Below are 25,414 nucleotides of genomic sequence, written 5' to 3'. Positions count from 1 at the left end.
ATCAGGTGTTCTTAAGATAGCACTGCCCTGACTCTACTTTGGTCATTTCTTCCTTGATACAATATTATGCACACAGCAATCACTGACAACTATTTATTGGGACAAGTGCAACTCCATACCACTGTCAGCTAATGCTTGTTCCCTGGATATAAAACTAATCCGTACCAACCTAAGCAAAACATGGTCAAAGTTCTAAACTCCCATGCTGCATTCCAAAGGAAAAGGTCACTTTATTCATGCCTTTTGTTCTCCACCGCGATTAGCACAAATGCTCATATGTTCTACATGTTACCTTCCAACAGCAAAGAATACATGAATTATTGTCATAAGGTTTCATAAAGCTATACCACTTGATTAAAAAATCAAAATCATCATTTTGAAAAAGTACAATTTAACAAAAATTAATCTTTAAGTATTTTAAGAGATTATTTTGTCAAATGCTGAAGAAAAAGGAACTCAAGGGCTACCCTGATGATTTTCATGGTATTACAATAATGATATTGTTATTAAATAAGCTTTAAATACAGATCGATGACAATTACTTCACATTTATAACCATATGTATGAAATAGCAAAATTAACATAGCCAATTTTTTCTGAAGGGGGTCAGACTGCCCTCAAAAAGTTAAACTGTTCATTATGAACGTTTTTAGCAACACAAAGGTTATAGTAAGAAGTCAAACCGAAAATCACATTTATTCACATTCCCAGAGTCTACAAAGAATAAACCCGCACTACAAATACCATTTTTCACAATATGTGCGAGACACAAACTAGTCTCCACCCAGCGCAGATTCTAGATCCCGGAAGAATGACACTCACCTGGCAAAAACACCAACACACTGCTCCGCTCTGACACAAATGGGGTGCCCGACCAGGTCTTGGTCCTGTTAAAATGTGAAGTGCACAAGTATTAATCAAGGCTAAGGAGCCACTGTTTTTCCAGAATCCTCGTATTATGGCTTCTGACCCTGAAAGGTTCTTACATCTAGGTCATCGAGTATAATTTTCCTTCTTCTACATAAGAAAACACAGAGGCCCCAGGACGTGAGACACTGTCCAAAGCCCCAGGATCACCCAAGGGACCCCAAGCCTCTTGACTACTTTCTCCCATAAAAACTCACTATCCGAAAAAGTCTTCTCTGAAATTCAGTTACTGTAATCCAGAACCTCAAAATACAAAACATTTAGAAAAACTACTACAAACAAAACTTCAACTCTAAGGAATCCAAACTAGTATTAGAAAGCATGTTTATAGACCAAGATCTCAAACTGTCCTCTCGCCTCCCTGCTGCTAGCAACATATTTAAGTTGTGCGAAGTCAGAACTTTCATTCCTCCACAAACCCTTGAGCCCCTCCCCTGTGCCAGGCCCTCCTCCATGCAGGCAGGCACAGCAGAAAGACAGACAAGCTCCCCACTCTTTGGAGCTTACATTCTAGCTAGAGAGACAGACAAGAAACAAGGAAATCAGCCCCTTCAGTTCAGCAGTAAGACCGTGACAAGAACAAACAGGGGACAAAGAGCCACGGAGCTGCAGTTACTAGTTTACCCCTCTCACCCCCTCCTCTTTCTTTGCGGTTACTGTTCCCAGGCACAGCATGGATTGTTGTTTCTTGACTGTTCCAAGAAAAAAATAAAGATTAGAGTGGAAATCAATGAAATAGAAAAAGAAAAACAACAGAAAAACAAAAACCTAGCTCTTTGAAAAGATCAACAAATTGATAAATCTACCTAGTTTGACCAAAAGAAAAAAAGTGAGTCCATATACTACAATGAGAAATGAAAAAGACATTACTACTAGTCCTAAAAAGACACAAACTACTGAAACTGACCCAAGAAAAAACAGACAATCTGAATAGATCTATAACAAACAACAAGATTGAATTAGTAATTTTAAAACTACCCATAAAGAAAGCCCAGACCTCAATGGCTTCACAGCTGAATTCCAAAAAACATTCAAAGAAGTAATACCAATTCTTCACAAACTCTTCCGAAAAAACAGAACATTTCCCAACTCATTTTATGAGGCCAATATTACCCTGATACCAAAACCAGACAGACATAAGAAAACTACAGACCAATACCTTAAGAATATGAATGTAAAAATCCTCAACAAAATACTAAGTAAACCAAATCCAGCAACATATAAAAAGAAGTATACACCATGACCAAGTGGGATTTACCCGAGGGATGCAAAGTTGATTTAACATCTAAAAAATCAACAAAGACTAAAATCACATGATTATCTCAATAGACAAAAATCATCTAACAAAATCTAACACGCTTTCATTTAAAAAACACTCAGCAGGACATCCCTGGTGGCACAGTGGTTAAGAATCCGCCTGCCAATGCAGAAGACATGGGTTTGAGCCCTGGTCCAGGAAGACCCCACATGCTGCGGAGGAACTAAGCCCGTGTGCCACAACTACTGAGCCTGCACTCTAGAGCCCACGAGCCACAACTACTGAAGCCTACGCACCCAGAGCCCACGCTCCACAACAAGAAAAGCTACCACAATGAGAAGCCTGCGCACTGCAATGAAGAATAGCCCCCACTCGCTGCAACTAGAGAGAGCCCATGCACAGTAACAAAGACCCAACGCAGCCAAAAATAAATAAAGTAATTAATTAATTCAAAAAAAAGAACACTCAACAAACTAGAAATAGAAGTGAACTTTCTCAACCTGATGAAGGTCATCTACAAAAAGCCCTCAGCAAACATGATAACCTAACAGAGAAAGATGGATGTTTTCCCCCTATGATCAGTAACAAGACAAGGGTATCCACACTTGACACTTCTTTTCAACAATGTACTGGAGGTTCTAGCCAGGGCAGTTAGGCAAGAAAAAGAAATACAAGGCATCCAGATTGGAAAAGAAGAAATAAAACTATCTTTATTCAGTAGATGACATGATCTTATATACAGAAACCCTAAAGAATCCTCCTAGAACTAATAAATGAGTTCAACAAAGTTGCAGAATATAAGATCAATAAACAAAAATCAATTGTTGGGGACCTTCAAGATGGCAGAGGAGTAAGACATGCAGATCACCTTCCTTCCACATCAAAAATACATCTACATGTGGAACAACCCTGGCAGAAGACCTCAGACTTCCCAAAACGCAAGAAAATCCCCAGGTACCTGGGTAGGGCAAAAGAAAAAAGAAAAAACAGAGACAGAAGAAACAATAGGGACAGGACCTGCACCTCTAGGAGGGAGCTGTGAAGGAGGAAAAGTTTCCACACGCTAGGAAGATGCCTCACTGGCGGAGACGGGGAGTGGCGGGGGGAAGCTTCGGAGCCACGGAGAAGAGCGCAGCAACAGGGTGCAGAGGGCAAAGCGGAGACCTCCCTGCACAGAGGATCCGGGCCGACCAGCACTCAGCAGCCCGAGAGGCTTGTCTGCTCACCCGCCCAGGGGCAGATGGGGGCTGGGAGATGAGGCTCGAGCTTCGGAGGTCAGATCCCAGGGAGAGGACTGGGGTTGGCTGCGTGAACACAGCCTGAGAGGGCTAGTGTATCACAGCTAGCCAGGAGGGAGTCTGCGAAAAAGTCTGGACCTGCCTAAGAGGCAAGAGACCACTGTTTCGGGGTGCGCAAGAGAGGGGATTCCTTCCCTGTCTACCCACAGAAGGCAGAGCACCGCCTAAGCAAGCTCCAGAGATGGGCATGAGCCGCGGCTATCAGCTTGGACCCCAGAAACAGGCATGAAACGCTAACGCTGCTGCTGCTGCCACCAAAAAACCAGTGTGAAAAGCGCAGGTCACTATCCACCCCCCAACCCCCTGCCCCAGGAGCCTATGCAGCCTGTCACTGCCAGGGTCCCGTGATCCAGGGACAACTTCCCCGGGAGAACACACGGCGCGCCCCAAGCTGTTGCCACATCACAGCAGCCTCTGCCGCTGCAGGCTCGCCCCGCATTACAATTATGACCACCTTACCCCTCACTTCCCCCTGGCCTGAGTGAGCAATAGTCCCCTAATCAGCCGCTGCTTTAACCCCCTCCTGTCTGGGCGGGAACAGATGCCTGAGGGCAACCTACATGCAGAGGAGGGGCCGAAACCAAAGCTGAACCCCAGGAGCTGTTCGAACTAAGAAGAGAAAGGGAAATCTCTCCCAGCAGCCTCAGGAGCAGTGGATTAAATCCCCACAATCAACTTGATGTACCTGCATCTACGGAATACCTGAATAGACAACAAATCATCCCAAAACTGAGGCAGTGGACTTGGGAGAAACTGCAGACTTGGGGTTTGCCCTCTGCGACTGATTTGTTTCTGATTTTTGTGTTGATCTTAGTTTAGTTTTTAGCACTTGTTATCATTGGTGGGTTTGTTTACTGGTTTGGTTGCTCTCTTTTTTTTTCTTTTTTTTTATTATTTTAATAATTTTTAAACTTTTTTTTATTTCCTTTTTTCTCCCTTTTCGTCTGAGCCATGTGGCTGACAGGGTCTTGGTACTCTGGCCTGATGTCAGGCCTGAGCCTCTGAGGTGGAAGAGCCGAGTTCAGGACACTGGACCACCAGACACCTCCCAGCCCCAGGTAATATCAATTGGCGAGGGCTCTCCCAGAGATCTCCATCTCAACACTAAGACCCAGCTCCACCCAATGGCCAGTAAGCTCCAGTGCTGGACACCCCATGCCAAACAACTAGCAAGACAGGAACACAACCCCATCCATTAGCAGAGAGGCTGCCTAAAATCATACTAAGTTCACAGACCCCCCCAAAACACCACCGGATGCAGCACTGCCCACGAGGAAGACAAGATCCAGCCTCATCCACCAGAACACAGGCGCTAGTCCCCTCCACCAGGAAGCCTACACAACCCACTGAACCAACCTCACCCACTGGGGGCAGTCACCAAAAACAATGGGAATTACGAACCTGCAGCCTGCAAAAAAGGAGACCCCAAGCACAGCAAGTTAAACAAAATGGGAAGACAGAGGAATATTCAGCAGATGAAGGAGCAAGGTAAAAACCCACCTGACCAAACAAATGAAGAGGAAATAGGCAGTCTACCTGAAAAAGAATTCAGAGTAATGACAGTAAAGATGATCCAAAATCTTGAAAACAGGATGGAGAAAATACAAGAAATGTTCAGCAAGGACACAGAAGAACTAAAGAGCAAACAATGATGAACAACAAAATAAGTGAAATTAAAAATTCTCTAGAAGGAATCAATAGCAGAATAACTGAGGCAAAAGAACGGGTAAGTAACTTGGAAGATGGAACAGTGGAAATAACTACCGCAGAGCAGAATAAAGAAAAGAGAAGGAAAAGAATTGAGGACAGTCTGAGAGACCTCTGGGACAACATTAAACACAACAACATTCGAATTACAGGGGTCCCAGAAGAAGAAGACAAAAAGAAAGGGTCTATGAAAATATCTGAAAAGATTATAGTTGAAAACTTCCCTAACATAGGAAAGGGAAAAGTCAATCAAGTCCAGGAAGCACAGAGAGTCCCATACAGGATAAATCCAAGGAGAAACACAACAAGACACATATTAATCAAACTATCAAAAATTAAATACAAAGAAAAAATATTAAAAGCAGCAAGGGAAAAGCAACAAATAACATACAAGGGAATCCCCATAAGGTTAACAGCTGATCTTTCAGCAGAAACTCTGCAAGCCAGAAGGGACCGGCAGGACATATTTAAAGTGATGAAAGGGAAAAACCTACAACCAAGATTACTCTACCCAGCAAGGATCTCATTCACATTCGATGGAGAAATTAAAACCTTTACAGACAAGTAAAAGTTAAGAGAATTCAGCACCACCAAACCAGTTTTACAACAAATGCTAAAGGAACTTCTCTAGGCAGGAAACACAAGAGAGGGAAAAGACCTAAAACAACAAACCCAAAACAAGTAAGAAAATGGTAATAGGAACATACATATCGATAATTAACTTAAATGTAAATGGATTAAATGCTCCAACCAAAAGACACAGACTGGCTGAATGCATACAAAAACAAGACCTGTACATATGCTGTCTACAAGAGACCCACATCAGACCTAGGGACACATACAGACTGAAAGTGAGGGGATGGAAAAAGATATTCCATGCAAATGGAAATCAAAAGAAAGCTGGAGTAGCAATTCTCATATCAGACAAAATAGACTTTATTTTTATTTTTTTATTTTTGTGGTACGCAGGCCTCTCACTGTTGTGGCCTCTCCCGTTGCGGAGCATAGGCTCCGGACGCGCAGGCTCAGCGGCCATGGCTCATGGACCTAGCCACTCCGCGGCATGTGGGATCCTCCCGGACCGGGGCACGAACCCATGTCCCCTGCATTGGCAGGCGGACTCTCAACCACTGCGCCACCAGGGAAGCCCCAGACAAAATAGACTTTAAAATAAAGACTATTACAAGAGACAAAGAAGGATACTACATAATGATCAAGGGATCAATCCAAGAAGAAGATATAACAATTGTAAATATTTATGCACCCAACATAGGAGCATCTCAATACATAAGGCAAATGCTAAGAGCCATAAAAGGGGAAATCAACAGTAACACCATAACAGTATGGGACTTTAACACCCCTCTTTCACCAATGGACAGATCATACAAAATGCAAATGAATAAGGAAACACAAGCTTTAAATGACACATTAGACAAGATGGACTTAATTGATATTTATAGGACATTCCATCCCAAAACAACAGAATACACTTTCTTCTCAAGTGCTCATCGAACATTCTCCAGGATAGATCATATCTTGGGTCACAAATCAAGCCTTGGTAAATTTAAGAAAATGGAAATCATATCAAGTATCTTTTCCGACCACAATGCTATGAGACTAGATATCAATTACAGGAAAAAAACTATAAAAAATACAAACACATGGAGACTGAACAATACGTTACTAAATTACCAAGAGATCACTGAAGAAGTCAAAGAGGAAATCAAAAACTACCTAGAAACAAATGACAATGGAGACACGACGACCCAAAACCTATGGTACACAGCAAGAGCAGTTCTAAGAGGGAAGTTTATAGCAATACAATCCGACCTCAAGAAACAAGAAACATCTCAAATAAACAACCTAACGTTACACCTAAAGCAATTAGACAAACAAGAACAAAAAAACCACAAGTTAGCAGAAGGAGAGAAATCATAAAGATCAGATCAGAAATAAATGAAAAAGAAATGAAGGAAACAATAGCAAAGATCAATAAAACTAAAAGCTGGTTCTTTGAGAAGATAAACAAAATTGATAAACCATTAGCCAGACTCATCAAGAAAAAAAAAGAGAAGACTCAAATCAATAGAATTAGAAATGAAAAAGGAGAAGTAACAAGTGACACTGCAGAAATACAAAGGATCATGATGAGAGATTACTACAAGCACCTATATGCCAATAAAATGGACAACCTAGAAGAAATGGACAAATTCTTAGAAAAGTACAAACTTCTGAGACTGAACCAGGAAGAAATAGAAAATATAAACAGACCAATCACAAGCACTGAAATTGAAACTGTGATTAAAAATTTTCCAACAAACAAAAGCCCAGGACCAGATGGCTTCACAGATGAATTCTATCAAACATTTAGAGAAGAGCTGACACCCATCCTTCTCAAACTCTTCCAAAATATAGCTGAGGGAGGAACACTCCCAAACTCATTCTATGAGGCCACCATCACCCTGATACCAAAACCAGACAAAGATGTCATTAAAAAAGGAAACTACAGGACTATATCACTGATGAACATAGATGCAAAAATCCTCAACAAAATACTAGCAAACAGAATCCAACAGCACATTAAAAGGATCATACACCATGATCAAGTGGGGTTTATCCCAGGAATGCAAGGATTCTTCAATATACGCAAATCAATGTGATACACCATATTAACAAACTGAAGGAGAAAAACCATATGATCATCTCAGTAGATGCAGGAAAAACTTTTGACATAATTCAACATCCATTTATGATAAAAACCCTCCAGAAAGTAGGCATACAGGGAACTTACCTCAACATAATAAAGGCCATACATGACAAACCCACAGCCAACATCGTTCTCAATGGTGAAAAACTGAAACCATTTCCTCTAAGATCAGAACAAGACAGGGTGGCCCACTCTCACCACTATTTTTCAAAACAGTTTTGGAAGTTTTAGCCACGGCAGTCACAGAAGAAAAAAGAAATAAAAGGAATCCAAATCGGAAAAGAAGAGGTAAAACTGTCACTGTTTGCAGAAGACACGATACTATACATAGAGAATCCTAAAGATGCTACCAGAAAACTACTAGAGCTCATCAATGAATTTGGTAAAGTTGTAGGATACAAAATTAAGGCACAGAAATCTCCTGCATTCCTATACACTAATGATGAAAAATCTGAAGGAGAAATTAAGGAAACACTCCCATTTACCACTGCAACAGAAAGAGTAAAATACCTAGGAATAAACCTACCTGAGGAGAGAAAAGACCTGTAGGCAGAAAACTATAAGACACTGATGAAAGAAATTAAAGATGATACCAACAGATGGAGAGATATACCATGTTCTTGGATTGGAAGAGTCAACACTGTGAAAATGACTATACTACCCAAAGCAGTCTACAGATTCACTGCAATCCCTATCAATCAACCAATGGTGTTTTTCACAGAAATAGAACAAAAAATTTCACAATTTGTATGGAAACACAAAAGACGCTGAAGAGCCAAAGCAATCTTGAGAAAGAAAAATGGAGCTGGAGGAATCAGATTCCCGGACTTCAAACTATACTACAAAGCTAGAGTAATCAAGACAGTATGGAACTGGTATGGAAAACAGAAATACAGATCAATGGAACAGGATAGAAAGTCCAGAGATAAACCCACACACATATGGTCACCTTATCTTTGATAAAGGAGCCAAGAATATACAATGGAGAAAAGACAGCCTCTTCAATAAGTGGTGCTGGGAAAACTGGAGAGATACATGTAAAAGAATGAAATCAGAACATTCCCTAACACCAGGGCTTCCCTGGTGGCACAGTGGTTGAGAGTCCGCCTGCTGATGCAGGGGACACAGGTTCGTGCCCCGGTCCGGGAAGATCCCACATGCTGCGGAGCAGCTGGGCCTGTGAGCCATGGCTGCTGAGCCTGCGTGTCTGGAGCCTGTGCTCCGCAACGGGAGGGGCCACAACAGTGAGAGGCCCACGTACCGCAAAAAAAAAAAGAATAGGGAAATATATACAAAGACAGAGAGTTGATTAGTGGTTGCTTAGGTGCAGGGGTGACGGGAAAGACGAGGAGCAACAATTAAAGGGTTCAAGTTTTCTTTCTGAGGTGATGAAAATATTCTAAAATTGACTATGGTGATGGCTGCACATATATGTGAATATACCAGAAACTACTGAAATGTACACTTTAAATGTGTGAACTGTACAGTATGTGAATTATATCTCAATAAAGCCATTTTTAAACTGAGGGGAGAAAAAGGAAGGAGAATGGAGGGCTTAGATGGGGACAAGTACAATAAGTTCCTTGTTTGCCACAAAGGTAGCAAGTGGAAGTCGAAGAATATTTTCTTAGGTTAACATATATGATGTCATCTGCAAACAGTACAGTTTTATGACTTCTTTTCCAGTTTGGATGCCTTTTATTGCTTTTTCTTCTCTGACTGACGTGACTAGGACTTCCAAAACTACGTTGAAGGGGCTTCCCTGGTGGCACAGTGGTTGAGTCTGCCTGCCGATGCAGGGGACACGGGTTCGTGCCCTGGTCTGGGAGGATCCCATGTGCCGCAAAGCGGCTGGGCCCGTGAACCATGGCCGCTGAGCCTCCGCATCCAGAGCCTGTGCTCTGCAACGGGAGAGGCCACAGCAGTTAGAGCCCCGCGTACCGGAAAAAAAAAAGACAAACTACGTTGAATTAAACTGGTGAGAGTGGGCATCCTTGTCTTGCTCCTGATCTTAGAAGAAATACTTTCAGCTTTTCACCATTGACTATAATGTTAGCTGTGAGTTTGTCACATATGGCCCTTCTTATGTTGAGGTAGGTTCCCTCTATGCCCACTTCCTGGAGAGTTTTTATCATAAATGGATGTTGAATATTATCAAAAGCTTTTTCTGCGTCTATTGAGATGATCATATGATCACAGAACAAAAAATTTTTTAATTTGTATGGAAACATAAATGACCCTGAATGGCCAAAGCAATCTTGACAAAGAAAAATGGAGCTGGAGGAATCAGGCTGCCTGGCTTAAGATTATACTACAAAGCCACAGTAATCAAAACAGTACGGTGCTGTCACGAAAACAGAAATATACATCAATGGAACAGGATGGAAAGCCCAGAAATAAACCCACATACCTGTGGTCTAGTAATCTATGACAAAGGAGGTAAGAATACACAATGGAGAAAAGACAGTCTTTTCAATAAGTGGAGCTGGGAAAACTGGACAGCTACATATTAAAAAATGAAATCAGAACATTCTCTAACACCATGCACAAAAATAAACTCAAAATGGATTAAAGACCTAAATGTAAAACTGGATACTATAAAACTTCTAGAGGAAAACATAGGCAGAACACTCTTTGACATAAACTGAAGCAATATCTTTTTGGATCCATCTCCTAGAGTAATGGAAATAAAAACAAAAATAAACAAATGGGACCTAATTAAACTTAAAAGCTTTTGCATAGCAAAGGAAACCATAAATGAAATGAAAAGACAACCTACAGAGTGGGAGAAAATATTTGCAAACAATGCAACCGACAAGGGATTAATTTTCAAAATAAACAAATAGCTCATATAGCTCAATACCAAAAAAACAACCCAATCACAAAATGGGTAGAAGACCTAAAGAGACACATCTCCAGAAGGAATACAGATGGCCAATAGGCACAGGAAAAAACGCTCAGCATTGCTAATCATTAGAGAAATGCAAGTCAAAACTACAATGAGGTACCACCTCATTCCGGTTAGAATGGCCATCATCAAAAAGTCTACAAATAACAAATGCTGGAAAGGGTGTGGAGAAAAGCAAATCTTCCTACACTGTTGGTGGGAATGTTAAAATTGATGAAGCCACTATGGAAAAAGAGTATGGAGGTGCCTCAGAAAACTAAAAATAGAATTACCATATGATCCAGCAATCCCACTCCTGAGCATGGAGAAAACTGTAAGTCGAAAAGATACAATGTACCCCTATGTTCAGAGCAGCACTATTTATAATAGCTGAGACATGGAAGTAACCAACTTGTCCATGGACAGATGAATGGATAAGAAAGATGTGGTGCATGTACATATACAATGGAATACAACTCAGCCATAAAAAGAATGAAATAATGCCATTTGCAGCGGCATGGATGGACCTAGAGATTATCATACTAAGTGAAGTAAGCCAGACAGAGAAAGACAAATACCATATGATACTACTTATATGTGGAATCTTAAAAAGAAAAAAAGGTATAACTTATTCACAAAACAGAAATAGACCCACAGACATAGAAAATAAATTTATGGTTACCAAAGGGGAAAGGTTGGGGGAGGGATAAATAAGGAGTTTGGGATTAACACATACCCACTACTATGCATAAAACAGATAACCAGATCCACCAGAGGGTAGACAGCAGAAGCAAGAAGAACTACAATCCTACAGCCTGTGGTACAAAAACCACATTCACAGAAAGAGAGACAAGATGAAAAGGCAGAGGGCTAGGTACCAGATGAAGGAACAACTTAAAACCCCAGAAAAACGACAAAATGAAGTGGAGATAAGCAACCTTCCAGAAAAAGAATTCAGAATAATGAGAGTGAAGATGATCCAGGACCTCGGAAAAAGAATGGAGGCAAAGATCAAGAAGATGCAAGAAATATTTAACAAAGACCTAGAAGAATTAAAGAACAAACAGAGATGAACACCACAATAACTGAAATGAAAAATACACTAGAAGGAATCAATAGCAGAATAACTGAGGCAGAAGAATGGATAAGTGACCTGGAAGACAGAATGGTGGAATTCACTGCTGCAGAACAGAGTAAAGAAAAAAGAATGAAAAGAAATGAAGACAGCCTAAGAAACCTCTGGGACAACATTAAATGCAGCAACATTCGCATTATAGGGGTCCCAGAAGGAGAAGAGAGAGAGAAAGGACCAGAGAAAATATTTCAAGAGATTATAGTCGAAAACTTCCCTAACACGGGAAAGGAAATAGCCACCCAAGTCCAGGAAGTGCAGAGAGTCCCATACCAGATAAACCCAAGGAGAAACACGCCAGGACACATAGTAATCAAACTGGCAAAAGTTGAAGACAAAGAAAAATTACTGAAAGCAGCAAGGGAAGAATGACAAATAACATACAAGGGAACTCCCATAAGGTTAACATAAGGTTAACAGCTGATTTCTCAGTAGAAACTCTACAAGCCAGAAGGGAGTAGCATGATATACTTAAAGTGATGAAAGGAAAGAACCTACAGCCAAGATTACTCTACCCAGCAAGGATCTCATTCAGATTCGATGGAGAAATCAAAAGTTTTACAGACAAGCAAAAGCTAAGAGAATTCAGCACCACCAAACCAGTTCTACAACAAATGCTAAAGGAACTTCTCTAAGTGGGAAACACAAGAGAAGAAAAGGACCTACAAAAACAAACCCAAAACAATTACGAAAATGGTAATAGGAACATACATATCGATAACCACCTTAAACGTGAATGGATTAAATGCTCCAACCAAAAGACACAGGCTTGCTGAATGGATACAAAAACAAGACCCATATATACGCTGTCTACAAGAGACCCACTTCAGACCTAGGGACACATACAGACTGCAAGTGAGGGGATGGAAAAAGATATTCCATGCAAATGGAAATCAAAAGAAAGCTGGAGTAGCAATACTCATATCAGATGAAATAGACTTTAAAAAAAAGAATGTTACAAGGAAGGACACTACGTAATGATCAAGGGATCAATCCAAGAAGAAGATATAACAATTATAAATATATATGCACCCAACATAGGAGCACCTCAATACATAAGGCAACTGCTAACACCTATAAAAGAGGAAACTGACAGTAACACAATAATAGTGGGGGACTTTAACACCTCATTTACACCAATGAACAGATCATCCAAACGGAAAATTAATAAGGACACACAAGCTTTAAATGACACAATAGACCAGAGAGATTTAATTGATATTTATAGGACATTCCATCCAAAAACAGCAGATTACACTTTCTTCTCAAGTGCACACAGAACATTCTCCGGGATAGATCACATCTTGGGTCACAAATCAAGCCTCAGTAACTTTAAGAAAATTGAAATCATATCAAGCATCTTTTCTGACCACAACACTATGAGATTAAGAAATCAATTACAGGGGGAAAAAAACATAAAAAACACAAACACATGGAGGCTAAACAATACGTTACTAAATTACAAAGAGATCACTGAAGAAATCAAAGAGGAAATCAAAAAATACCTAGAGACAAATGGTAATTAAAACATGACGATCCAAAACCTATGGGATGCAGCAAAAGCAGTTCAAAGAGGGAAGTTTATAGCTATACAAGCCTACCTCAAGAAGCAAGAAAAATCTCAAATAAACAACCTAAACTTACACCTAAAGGAACTAGAGAAAGAAGAACAAACAAAACCCAAAGTTAGCAGAAGAAAGAAATCATAAAGATCAGAGCAGAAATAAATGAAATAGAAACAAAGAAAACAATAGCAAAGGTCAATAAAACTAAAAGCTGGTTCTTTGAGAAGATAAACAAAGTTGATAAACCATTAGCCAGACTCATCAAGAAAAAGACAGGGTTTCCCTGGTGGTGCAGTGGTTGAGAATCTGCCTGCCAATGCAGGGGACACGGGTTCGAGCCCTGGTCTGGGAAGATCCCACGTGCCGCGGAGCAACTTGGCCCGTGAGCCACAACTACTGAGCCTGTGTATCTGGAGCCTGTGCTCCGCAAGAAGAGAGGCCACGATAGTGAGAGGCCCGTGCATGGCGATGAAGAGCAGCCCCCACTTGCCACAATTCAAGAAAGCCCTCGCACAGAAATGAAGACCCAACACAGCCAAAAATAAATAATAAATAAATTTTTTAAAAAAAGAAAAAGATGGAGAGGACTCAAATCAATAAAATTAGAAATGAAAAAGGAGAAGTTACAACAGACACTGCAGAAATACAAAGCTTCCTAAGAGACTACTACAAGTAACTCTATGCCAATAAAATGGACAACCTGGAAGAAATGGGCAAATTCTTACAAAGGTATAACCTCCAAGACTGAATCAGGAGGAAACAGAAAATATGAACAGACCAATCACAAGTAATGAAATTGAAACCGTGATTAAAAATCTCCCAACAACGGCTTCCCTGGTGGCGCAGTGGTTGAGAGTCCACCTGCCGATGCAGGGGACACAGGTTTGTGCCCCGGTGCGGGAAGATCCCACGTGCCACGGAGCGGCTGGGCCCGTGAGCCATGGCCGCTGAGCCTGCGCGTCCTGAGCCTGTGCTCCACAACGGGAAAGGCCACAACAGTGAGAGGTCCGCGTACCGCAAAAAAAAAAAAATCTTCCAACAAACAAAAGCCCAGGACCAGATGGCTTCACAGGTGAATTCTATCAAACATTTAAAGAAGACCTAACACCCATCCTTCTCAAATTCTTCCAAAAAATTGCAGAGGAAGGAACACTCCCAAACTCATTCTATGAGGCCCCTTTCAGCCTGATACCAAAACCAGAGAAAGATACTACAAAAAAAGAAAATTACAGACCAATATCACTGATGAATTTAGATGCAAAAATCCTCAACAAAATACTAGCAAACAGAATCCAACAACACATTAAAAGGATCATACACCATGATCAAGTGGGGTTTATCCCAGGAATGCAAGGATTCTTCAATATACGCATATCAATCAATGTGACACACCATATTCACAAATTGAAGGAGAAAAACCATATGATCATCTCAACAGATGCAGAAAAAACTTTTGACAAAATTCAACACCCATTTATGATAAAAACTCTCCAGAAAGTGGGCATAGAGGGAACCTACCTCAACATAATAAAAGCCACATATGTCAAACCCACAGCAAACATCATTCTCAATGGTGAAAAACTGAAAGCATTTCCTCTAAGATCAGGAACAAGACAAGGATGTCCACTCTCACCACTATTATTCAACACAGTTTTGGAAGTCCTAGCCACAGCAATCAGAGAAGAAAAAGATATAAAAGGAATACAAATTGGAAAAGAAGTAAAACTGGCACTGTCTGCAGATGACATGATACTGTACACAGAGAGTCCTAACGATGCCACCAGAAAACTACTAGAGCTAATCAATGAATTTGGTAAAGTTGCAGGATACAAAATTAAGGCACAGAAATCTCTTGCATTCCTACACACTAACAATGAAAGATCAGAAAGAGAAATTAAGGAAATACTCTCATTTACCACTGCAACAAAAAGAGTAAAATACCTAGGAATAAACCTACCTAGGGAGACAAAAGACCTGTATGCAGAAAACTATAAGACTCTGTTGAAAGAAATTAAAGATGATACCAACAGATGGAGAGATATACTATGTTCTTGGATTGGAAGAGTCAACATTGTGGAAATGACTATACTACCCAAAGCAATCTACAGATTAAATGCAATCCCTATCAAATTACCATTGGCAATTTTTTACAGAACTAGAACAAAAAAATCTTAAAATTTGTATGGAGACACAAAAGACCCCAAATAGCCAAAGCAGTCTTGAGGGAAAAAAATGGAGCTGGAGGAATCAGAATCCCTGACTTGAGACTATACTACAAAGCTACAGTAATCAAGACAATATGGTACTGGCACAAAAGCAGAAATATAGATCAATGGAACAAGATAGAAAGCACAGAGATAAACCCACGCACCTATGGTCAACTAATCTATGACAAAGAAGGCAAGGATATACAATGGAGAAAAGACAGTCTCTTCAATAAGTGGTGCTGGGAAAACTGGACAGCCACATAAAAAAGAATGAAATTAGAACACTCCCTAATACCATACACAAAAATAAACTCAAAATGGATTAGAGACCTAAATGTAAGACTGGACACTATAAAACTCTTAGAGGAAAACATAGGAAGAACACTCTTTGACATAAATCACAGCAAGATCTTTTTTGATCCATCTCCTAGAGTAATGGAAATAAAAACAAAAATAAACAAATGGGGGCTTCCCTGGTGGTGCAGTGGTTGAGAGTCCGCCTGCCGATGCAGGGGACACGGGTTCGTGCCCCAGTCTGGGAAGATCCCACATGCCGCGAAGCAGCTGGGCCCGTGAGCCATGGCCGCTGAGCCTGCGCGTCTGGAGGCTGTGCTCCGCAACGGGAGAGGCCACAGCAGTGAGAGGCCCGCATACCGCAAAAAAAAAATAATAACAATAAGTAAATAAAATAAAATAAACAAATGGGATCTTTCAAAGCTTTTGCAAAGCAAAGGAAACTACAAACAAAACGAAAAGACAACCCTCAGAATGGGGAAAAATATTGCAAACAAATCAAGGGATTGATCTCCAAAATATATAAACAGCTCATGCAGCTCAATATTAAAAAAAACTAATAACCCAATCAAAAAATGGGCAGAAGACCTAAATAGACATTTCTCCAAAGAGGACATACAGATGGCCAAGGAACACATGAAAAGCTGTTTAAAATCACTAATTATTAGAGAAATGCAAATCAAAACTACAATCAGGTATCACCTCACACCAGTTAGAATGGGCATCATCAGAAAATCTACAAACAACAAATGCTGGAGAGGGTGTGGAGAAAAGGGAATTCTCTTGCACTGTTGGTGGGAATGTAAATTGATACAGCCACTACAGAGAACAATATGGAGTTTCCTTCAAAAACTAAAAACAGAATTACCATATGACCCAGCAATCCCACTACTGGGCATACACCCAGAGAAAACCACAATTCAAAAAGACACATGCACCCCAATGTTCACTGCAGCACTATTTACAATAGTCAGGTCACGGAAGCAACCTAAATGCCCATTGACAGACGAGTGGATAAAGATGTGCTACATATATACAATGGAATATTACTCAACCATAAAAAGGAATGAAATTGGGTCCTTTGTAGAGATGTGGATGAATCTAGAGACTGTCATACAGAGTGAAGTAAGTCAGAAAGAGAAAAACAAATATGGCATATTAACACATATATGTGGAACCTAGAAAAATGGTACCAATGAACTGGTCTGCAGGGCAGAAATAGAGACACAGATGTAGAGAAAAAACATATGGACACCAAGGGGGGAAGCAGCGGGGGGGCGGGGGGCGGGAGCGTGTGCTGAACTTGGAGATTGGGATGGACATGCGTACACTGATGTGTATGAAATGGATGACTAATAAGAACCTGCTATATAAAAAAATAAATAAAATTCAAAAAAAATAGATAACTAACAAGGACTTACTGTATAGCACAGGGAACTATACTCAGTATTTTGTAATAACCTATAAGGGAAAAGAACCTGAAAAAGTATATATATATATACACACACACACACATATATAAAACTGAATCAATATGCTGTATACCTAAAACACAATATTGCAAATCAACTATATGTCAGTTTAAAAAAATTGGAAAAAAAACAAATATAAGAAGCCTATGTAACATATGGGCCTTATATAAAGGTATTAAAGGTAAACACAAAAACAAAAGTATAAACATCCCTAACTACCAAGAAAAAATTCAAAACATAAAAAGAAAAGGAAGGACCATGCAATAAATATGACATATCTGAGGCTGAACACATGAGTCATGCATCAGTAAGCCTGGATGGCTGAAGCCAATGAGCAAAAGAAGAAGATTTTCAAGTAGCTCACAAAGCAAAACCAACTCTATGCTATACGCAAAACTCACACTTAGACACTAAGCAATTCAGAAAATGAAAACAAATGGATGGCAAAGATTTTAGAGGTAAAGACAAACAAAAGAAAGCAAGAGTTGCAATCTTGATATATGACAAAGTAGAATTCAGACTCCACAGTATTAAGCCAGGCAAAGAAGGGCACAGTATAATGCAGAAGGCCATAGTTCACGACACTGTGACAGTTATGAGTATCTAGCGGCAAAAGACTGGAGCAGCCCTCTTCACAAAGCAGAAACCACACATGATGAAGGCAGAAACAGAAATACACTAATAAGAGGAGACTTCACACACCAGTCTCATTCCACAACCATTCCAAAGGTCAAATAATAAATTTAGGGACCTCCCTGGCGGTCCAGTGGTTAAGACTTCGCCTTCCAATGCAGGGGGTGCTGGTTTGATCCCTGGTCGGGGAGCTGAGATCCCACATGCCTTGGGGCCAAAAAACCAAAACATAAAGCAGAAGCGGTATTGTAACAAATACAATAAAGACTTTAAAACATGGTCCGCATCAAAAAAAATTCTAAAAAAATAAATAAATTTAAAAAGCTAACAACATAATGGATAGTGTGCAACTTATGACCATATGTCAAACTTTTCACTCTGCTAATAAAAACTGTCATTTCAAGGGCATGCAGAGTATTCATGACAACTGACCATGTGCTAGATCACAGGAAAAACAAACACTTCAGTTCCATGAAGCAAAAATAATACAAATAATATTTTATGATAACAATTCCATCAAACTTGACATTATTAGTAAAAAGTGCTTAAAGGCCCTTTTATCAAAAGAATTTAAATTTCTCTTGGGTCAAAGGGGAAATATAAGCCAAATTGAGACTGTCTCAAAAATAATAACAAAAACACTATATATCAGAACATATGGGACACAATCACAGAAGTCACCAAATAAAAATTCATGGATTAAATACTTCTATCAATAAAATAAAAGGATGAAACTAAAATAACAATCAATTTAATAGTTAAAAAACAGTAACAAAGTAAACCAAAAAAGTGGAAGGAAGGAAATTATGGCAAATAATCAATTAAAATAGGGTTCTTTAAAATGTTTTAAATAGGCAACTAATAAACAAATGAACCTAGGTGTAAAATAAACTGATTACCAAACAGAGAGGATTATTATTTAAAGTAATATTTGAAAACAGCTCTCTCTGACTGTATATCCAGTGGGATATATTCTAAGAACAAAAGGAACAGCAAAGCAGTTTTATACTTCACTCACAGGTTTAGTTTTAGAAGGAATATCACTATTTACTTGTTAAACTATTTTTTATTATATTATGGGGGAAAACAAATAAGTAAATAATGTTTCAGCAACCAAAAGTTTTGGTGTTTAAGAAAAGCACTAAAAATGTAATCAAGCAGGACCCTATGGGGCCTTCCCAGGACAGAAACCACCCCACACACACACCATGTCCTCCACCTTCCTCTTATTTGTAGAAAAACTTTAGCCTCCTAGGCCTTCCGAGAGTTCCAAAGAGCAAATTTAATCAGAGAAGTGAAAAAATGCAGAAACAAAGGAAAACAGTCAAGCAAGACAAAATAATAATAGTTTAGCCATTAAACAAAGTCAAGGACCTTTAGTTCCTCCTCAAGGGCAATAGGTACTATTCTGAGCCACATCCTTTGAGCTGTTTTGCAGATACTGAAACCCCCACCAGGTGGAAGAAGTTAACTGCATGGTGACCACAAGCCTGTAGACCCCAGACCAGTTGGAACCAGAAGGCTGAGGATGTTGACTCCCGATTACCTCATCAACAACCAATCAGACGAGCGTCCACGAGCTGATCAGGCACCCCACAACCCTCCCTCACCCTGTCTTTAAAAACCCGTCTTTAAAAGCCTTTAAAGGCTTTCAAGGAGTTCGGGCTTTTTGAGCATTAGCTGCCTGGACTCCTTGCTTGGTGCCTGCAATAAACCCTGCACTTTTCTTCACCACAACCAGTGTCAGTAGACTGGCTTTACTGCACATGGGTGAGCAGACCCGAGTTTGGTTCAGTAACAAACATATAAAAGAAATGCTAAGAAAAGAACAATATTAAATTTGAGTTTAAATATCATTTCATGTATGACAGTTAAAATAAATTACCAACAACAACAACAAAAAACAAACAAAAAATGGGCAGAAATAGACATTTCCAAATAGACATTTTTCCAAAGAAGACATACAGATGGGCAACAGGCACATGAAAAAATGTTCAACATTGCTAATTATTAGAGAAATGCAAGTCAAAACTACAATGAGGTACCACCTCACACCAGTCAGAATGGCCATCATTAAAAAGTCTACAAATAACAAATGCTGGAGAGGGTGTGGAGAAAAGGGAACCCTCCTACACTGTTAATGGGAATGTAAGTTGATGCAGCCACTATGGAGAAGAGTATGGCGGTTCCTTCAATAACTAAAAATAGAATTACCATATGATAGAGCAATCCCACTCCTGGGCATATATCCAGACAAAACTATAACTCAAAAAGATATATGCACCCCTATGTTCACAGCAGACTATTCAAATAGCCAAGACATGGAAACAACCTAAATGTCCACTGACAGATGAACAGATAAAGAAGATGTGGTACATATATATACAATGAAATATTACTCCAGTGGAATATAACCTATAATTGAGAAGAATCTGAAAAAGAATATATATATATATACACGAATCCCTTTGCTGTACACCTGGAACTAACACAACATTGTAAATCAACTATACTTCAATAAAATAAATAAATAATACATTTCCAGCTACAGCCACTGAAAAGACTTAGAAGCAATGACAGACACCCCAGTAGCAATGAGCACACTTAGAATCCAAATCCTGTTTTCTAAAAACATTCCTCACTACAAGAATCAGTTCCTTGGAGAAATGATTCTTGGTCTAGTGCAGGGAAAGAACAAGATGAATGGCTTGGAACACCTTGTGCCAGAAAGCAAATAAATGCCCCAAAACTAAGGAAGTCACGTCAAATAATACAGGAGCCAACTTACCAAAGGCTCCCACTGGCCAAATTTTGGACAACTGACTGTTAAAAAAATAAAACTGATTAACTTTGACACTTTAAATAAATAAAATCCATGAGTCTCAAGAGAATGAGAAGACAAACCACAGACCAAGAGGAAACATCTGCAAAACACATATATGATAAAAAGACCTGTTATCCTAAATATATATATAATGCTTTTAGAATGCAACAATAAGAATATGAACAATCCAAGTAAAAAATGGGCAAAAGCCCTGAAAAGACACATCACCAAATAAGACACACAGATGTCAAATAAACCTATGAAAAGATGCTCCACAACATACGTCATCAGGGAAATGCAAATTAAAAAATACCACTGCATACCTATTAGAACTGTCAGAACACTGACAGCACCAAACGCTGGCGAGGATGTGGAGCAACAGGAACTCTTGTTCATTGCTAGTGGGAATGCAAAACAGTGCAGCCACTTCGGAGCACAATTTCGCAGTTTCTTACAAAACTAAACGTACTCTTACCATATGATCTAACAAATGCACTCGTTGGTATTTACTCAAATGAAATGAAAACTTACATCCACACAAAAACCTGCACTTGGAGGTTTATAGTGGCTTTATTCACAACTGCCAAAACTTGAAAGCAACCAAGATGTCCTTCAGTAGGTGAACAGGTAAACAGACTGTGGTGCATCCAGATGATGAAATATGATTCAGCACTAAAAAGCCCTGAAAGGACATGGAGGAACTTTAACTGCTTATTTCTAAGTGAAAGAAGCCAATCTGAAAGCTGCAATATGTACGATTCCAACTCTATTACATTCTGGAAAAGGCAAAACCATGGAGACAGTAAAAGGTCAGTGATTGCCAGAGGTTATGGAGGAGGAAGGGATGAACAGCTCAAGCACAGAGGATTTCTAGGAATCTTTAGGGTTAAGAGTGAACCCTAAACTATAGTCTCTGAGTGATAATGATGTGTCAATTGTAACAAATGTGCTACTCTGGTAGGAGACTTGATAGGAGGGGAGGCTGTGCATCTGTAGGAGAGGGGGTACACAGGAACTATTTGTACTTTCTGCTCAATTTTGCCTTGAACCTAAAACTGCTCTAAAAAATAAAATCTATTTAAAACGAAAAAAAAATCCATGAGTCCACTGTGACATGAAAAGAGAGAGAGAGAAGGAGAAAAGAGGCAGGGTAATAAAAGGAAAATTCCTCTTTATAGAACAATCTCAGAGAATAATTAGAACAAGTGATAAAATCAGAACCTCACTAATGTACCAATGACGCAGGAGAGAGCATCAGTGGATACTACTGGATGAAAGGTTGCTGGGCAACACCCAAGCCACCACCATTCAGACTCCCTGAGTCCACTGAGCCTCAAGCAAGATCAATGAAAAGACTGCCACACCTACTCACAGCAGTCAAACCACAGGACAAAGACAAGGAAGGAGGCTGAACGTTAACCAGGCAAAGGCAGATTTACCGACAAGGAACAGCTGAACCAAAAGGTAACCTCTCACCATAATAAGAGAAGCCAGAATATCATGGGAAAATATCATAAAATATTGAAAGACAAAAAAAATTTGTATACTTAGTATATGTAAATTATACCTCAATAAAGTTACTTAAGAAATTAGAAAAAGTAAAAAAGGAAAGTCTAAGATGAAACTGATGAATAAAATGATATATATCTGAGTAAAGCTAAACACACTGATCATATTAAAAAAAACAAAAAAATTGTGGGAGCTTAAAAACAGAGCTGCATGTAACTTGGGTTTTCCAACTCATGTGTCAAGCACTACTCAAGGCACCAGACACATGGAGATCCTGGCACATCCCTGACCCCGGCACTGGAGAAACGGGGGAGTCAGAATCCGAACACACAAAAGTGAAATGTCTGGCAGGAAATCTATTCTGAAGGCACAGAATACAGCCACCTCACTGCAAGGTACTGTTCACCAGGAATGTAAGACAATGAATACCTTGAGGAGGAACTAGAGACAGTGAATACCTTGACACTTTCTGTATGTTTACGTTACACAACTAACAACTAAAAGAAGAGAAATACCATGTCTGTGTGTGTCTAGGGCCTATAAGAGAACAGCTTTCCCAGCAACCGAGTGCTGGTTACTATGAGGAGGTGGAATCTATATTCTGTTTGTTGTCCCAATATATAAATGGCATTTATGAGCTGTAGCAAAATGAGCACAGTAAAAGGTCTTAATATGGCATAATATTTTGAAAATTAAGACTCTAACTACCACTTGGAACCTAAAATTGTCCTTAAGGGAAAAATAAATATGTTCTAGGTTTCAAAGAGCCAGCTAAATGAAAAAACGTCTGGATTACAATGGGAGACTGCTTAGAATCGGGAATATATCTTTACAGTAAATGGAAACAAAGGCAAAGAAAGGCTTTCAACAGTTTCTCCTAATGTGGTCCTTTGAGTTTTACCTTAGGACTTGACTGACAGGACTGTCAGTGGCTTGACTGACATGACTTCCTTTTTTTTTTTAAAGATTTTTATTAGCTTTTGGTTTTATCTTTCTACTTTTTAATTAATTAATTAACTTTTGCCTGTGTTGGGTCTTGGTTGCTGCGCGTGGGCTTTCTCTAGTTGCAGTGAGCGGGGGCTACTCTTCGTTGCGGTGCACGGGCTTCTCATTGCGGTGGCTTCTCTTGCTGCAGAGCACGGGCTCTAGGCCCCCGGGCTTCAGTAGTTGTGGCACATGGGCTCAGTAGTTGTGGCTTGCAGGCTTTAGAGAGCAGGCTCAGTAGTTGTGGCACACGGGCTTAGTTGCTCCACGCCATGTGAGATCTTCCCGGACCAGGGCTCGAACCCATGTCCCCTGCATTGGCAGGCGGATTCCCAACCACCGCGCCACCAGGGAAGCCCTGACACGACTTCTGCGTGTCTGGAAAAACTATTCTATCTTCAGGCTGCAGTTTCTAGCTTTAAACACAGTCAGTCCTAAACTGTTCTTAGCATGATTTTAACTACTTTAAAATAGAAGTTTCCAGTAAAAAAATTTGCAAGATACTGACATTATTTTAAAATATACACAGTGACTACTGAAACAGTATCTACAGTTACTATTACAAAAACAGTAAAAAGCTTCAGAACGAATAAAGATTTCTTAATTCTCAGATACATTCAAGTACACTGCCACGTGGAGCACCTCTTACCCACTCTCCTTCATGTCCAAGTCATCAAACATCTGAATGAGGGAGACGGCAACTTCATAGATGTCCTTGGTTATCACTGGCTCCTCCAAGAGGTGAGGAGAAAGCTAGAAAGAGGAAGAGGAAAAGCCAAAACAGGATCACCAAGGAAACTCGTGTTGGATGGGTGACCCGCGAGTTTACCACCATAACAAATACCCCGAACCAACATGGCATCGTTTGCAGCCAGTATCTGGTGAATGCTAAGCGTCAAGCCCTTCTCAAGGCCCCGACACTCACGGCACACACGTCGCGGGAGCAACGGAGGAGTCAGGGTCCACACGTACAGAAGTGAGACCTCTGGTGGGAAATCTATTCCGAAAACGAGGGAAAAGTTGCTCCCAATGCCGGTGGAGCCAGGAAGAGCTTCTGGTCAGAGGCAGTGCTCATGCCCTCGACCTCAGAGCGCCTGAGGACTGCAACAGCATCATGTGGAAAGTAGCCCTAAAAATCACAAGTACTGGGAGAAGGCAACAGCCCGTCTGTATCTGCCAGTTTACAGTAATAATATAACCATGTCATATTATAGCTACCAAGCTTTTTGAGGGGGTCCCTAGACTACTTTTAATTGTGTATTAAAACAAAGCCACATGGAGGGCAGTTCCTTTAAACTTGCCCTTCAGGTGCTTCTCTGGAACACTGGGGTTCAACCACATCCACAGACTCCCTGGTGAGGTTAGAATTACCAGCCTGAGCTGAGAGTGTTCATAGGACCAAGGCCATCACTGCATATCTCTCCAGAATATCCAGCATTAGGTTATGTCATTGTTGCCATAAAATCTATTTTATAGCCATACTGAGTTTTTTCACCAAGAATATTTTTGTTTATTTTGTTTATTTAATAATTTTACTTATCAAGTACTGTATGAAAGACACAACATTTGATTTTGTGAAAAACAGATCAGAAGACTTCAGGAGAAACTCCTTTTCCAATTTTTACTTAGAGTAAATTAAGTCAGCTAGTATTCAAATAATCCATGTTTCATTAAAATTACAATTCTACTAATATAAATATGACAAATTGACTCTTAATCAATAATTTTGAATAAGCATTCTTGACGTTCAACCTTTAAATAATTTGCTACTTTACCCAAACAATAACCAGTATTTACCATAACACAACCAGACAAAAAAGAAATAGAAGAAAAGGTATACTTTTCACAAACTCCAACAGGAGATCCAAATCCATCTAGAATTGTTTTCCTACAAACAAGTTGTGGGAAAAGCATGACATCAGTTCACAAGTGATTTCACTGAGTTCTAGAATCCAAGCCTAGAGAATATTTTTTGAACACACTGCTAAGATACCAAACATAGCCCTGCTT

General features: G+C 39.8%; 1 protein-coding gene across 1 annotated transcript in view; it reads right to left on the bottom strand.

The window, feature by feature from the left end:
• Positions 1–25,414, bottom strand: part of TDRD9 (tudor domain containing 9) — a 114,429-nt gene that overhangs the window by 50,100 nt on the left and 38,915 nt on the right. The window contains exons 8-9 of the mRNA XM_027120685.1: positions 24,054–24,157; positions 823–887 (exon numbers count right to left, since the gene is read on the bottom strand). Coding sequence (XP_026976486.1) covers positions 823–887; positions 24,054–24,157 — 169 coding nt within the window. The remainder of the gene's footprint in view (positions 1–822; positions 888–24,053; positions 24,158–25,414) is intronic.

The sequence above is a fragment of the Aethalodelphis obliquidens genome, unplaced genomic scaffold, assembly GCF_003676395.1.
Source record: "Aethalodelphis obliquidens isolate GAN/ISIS:26980383/991018 unplaced genomic scaffold, ASM367639v1 scaffold21, whole genome shotgun sequence".
Lineage (NCBI taxonomy): Eukaryota > Metazoa > Chordata > Mammalia > Artiodactyla > Delphinidae > Aethalodelphis > Aethalodelphis obliquidens.
This window is presented reverse-complemented; position numbering and strand designations above follow the sequence as displayed.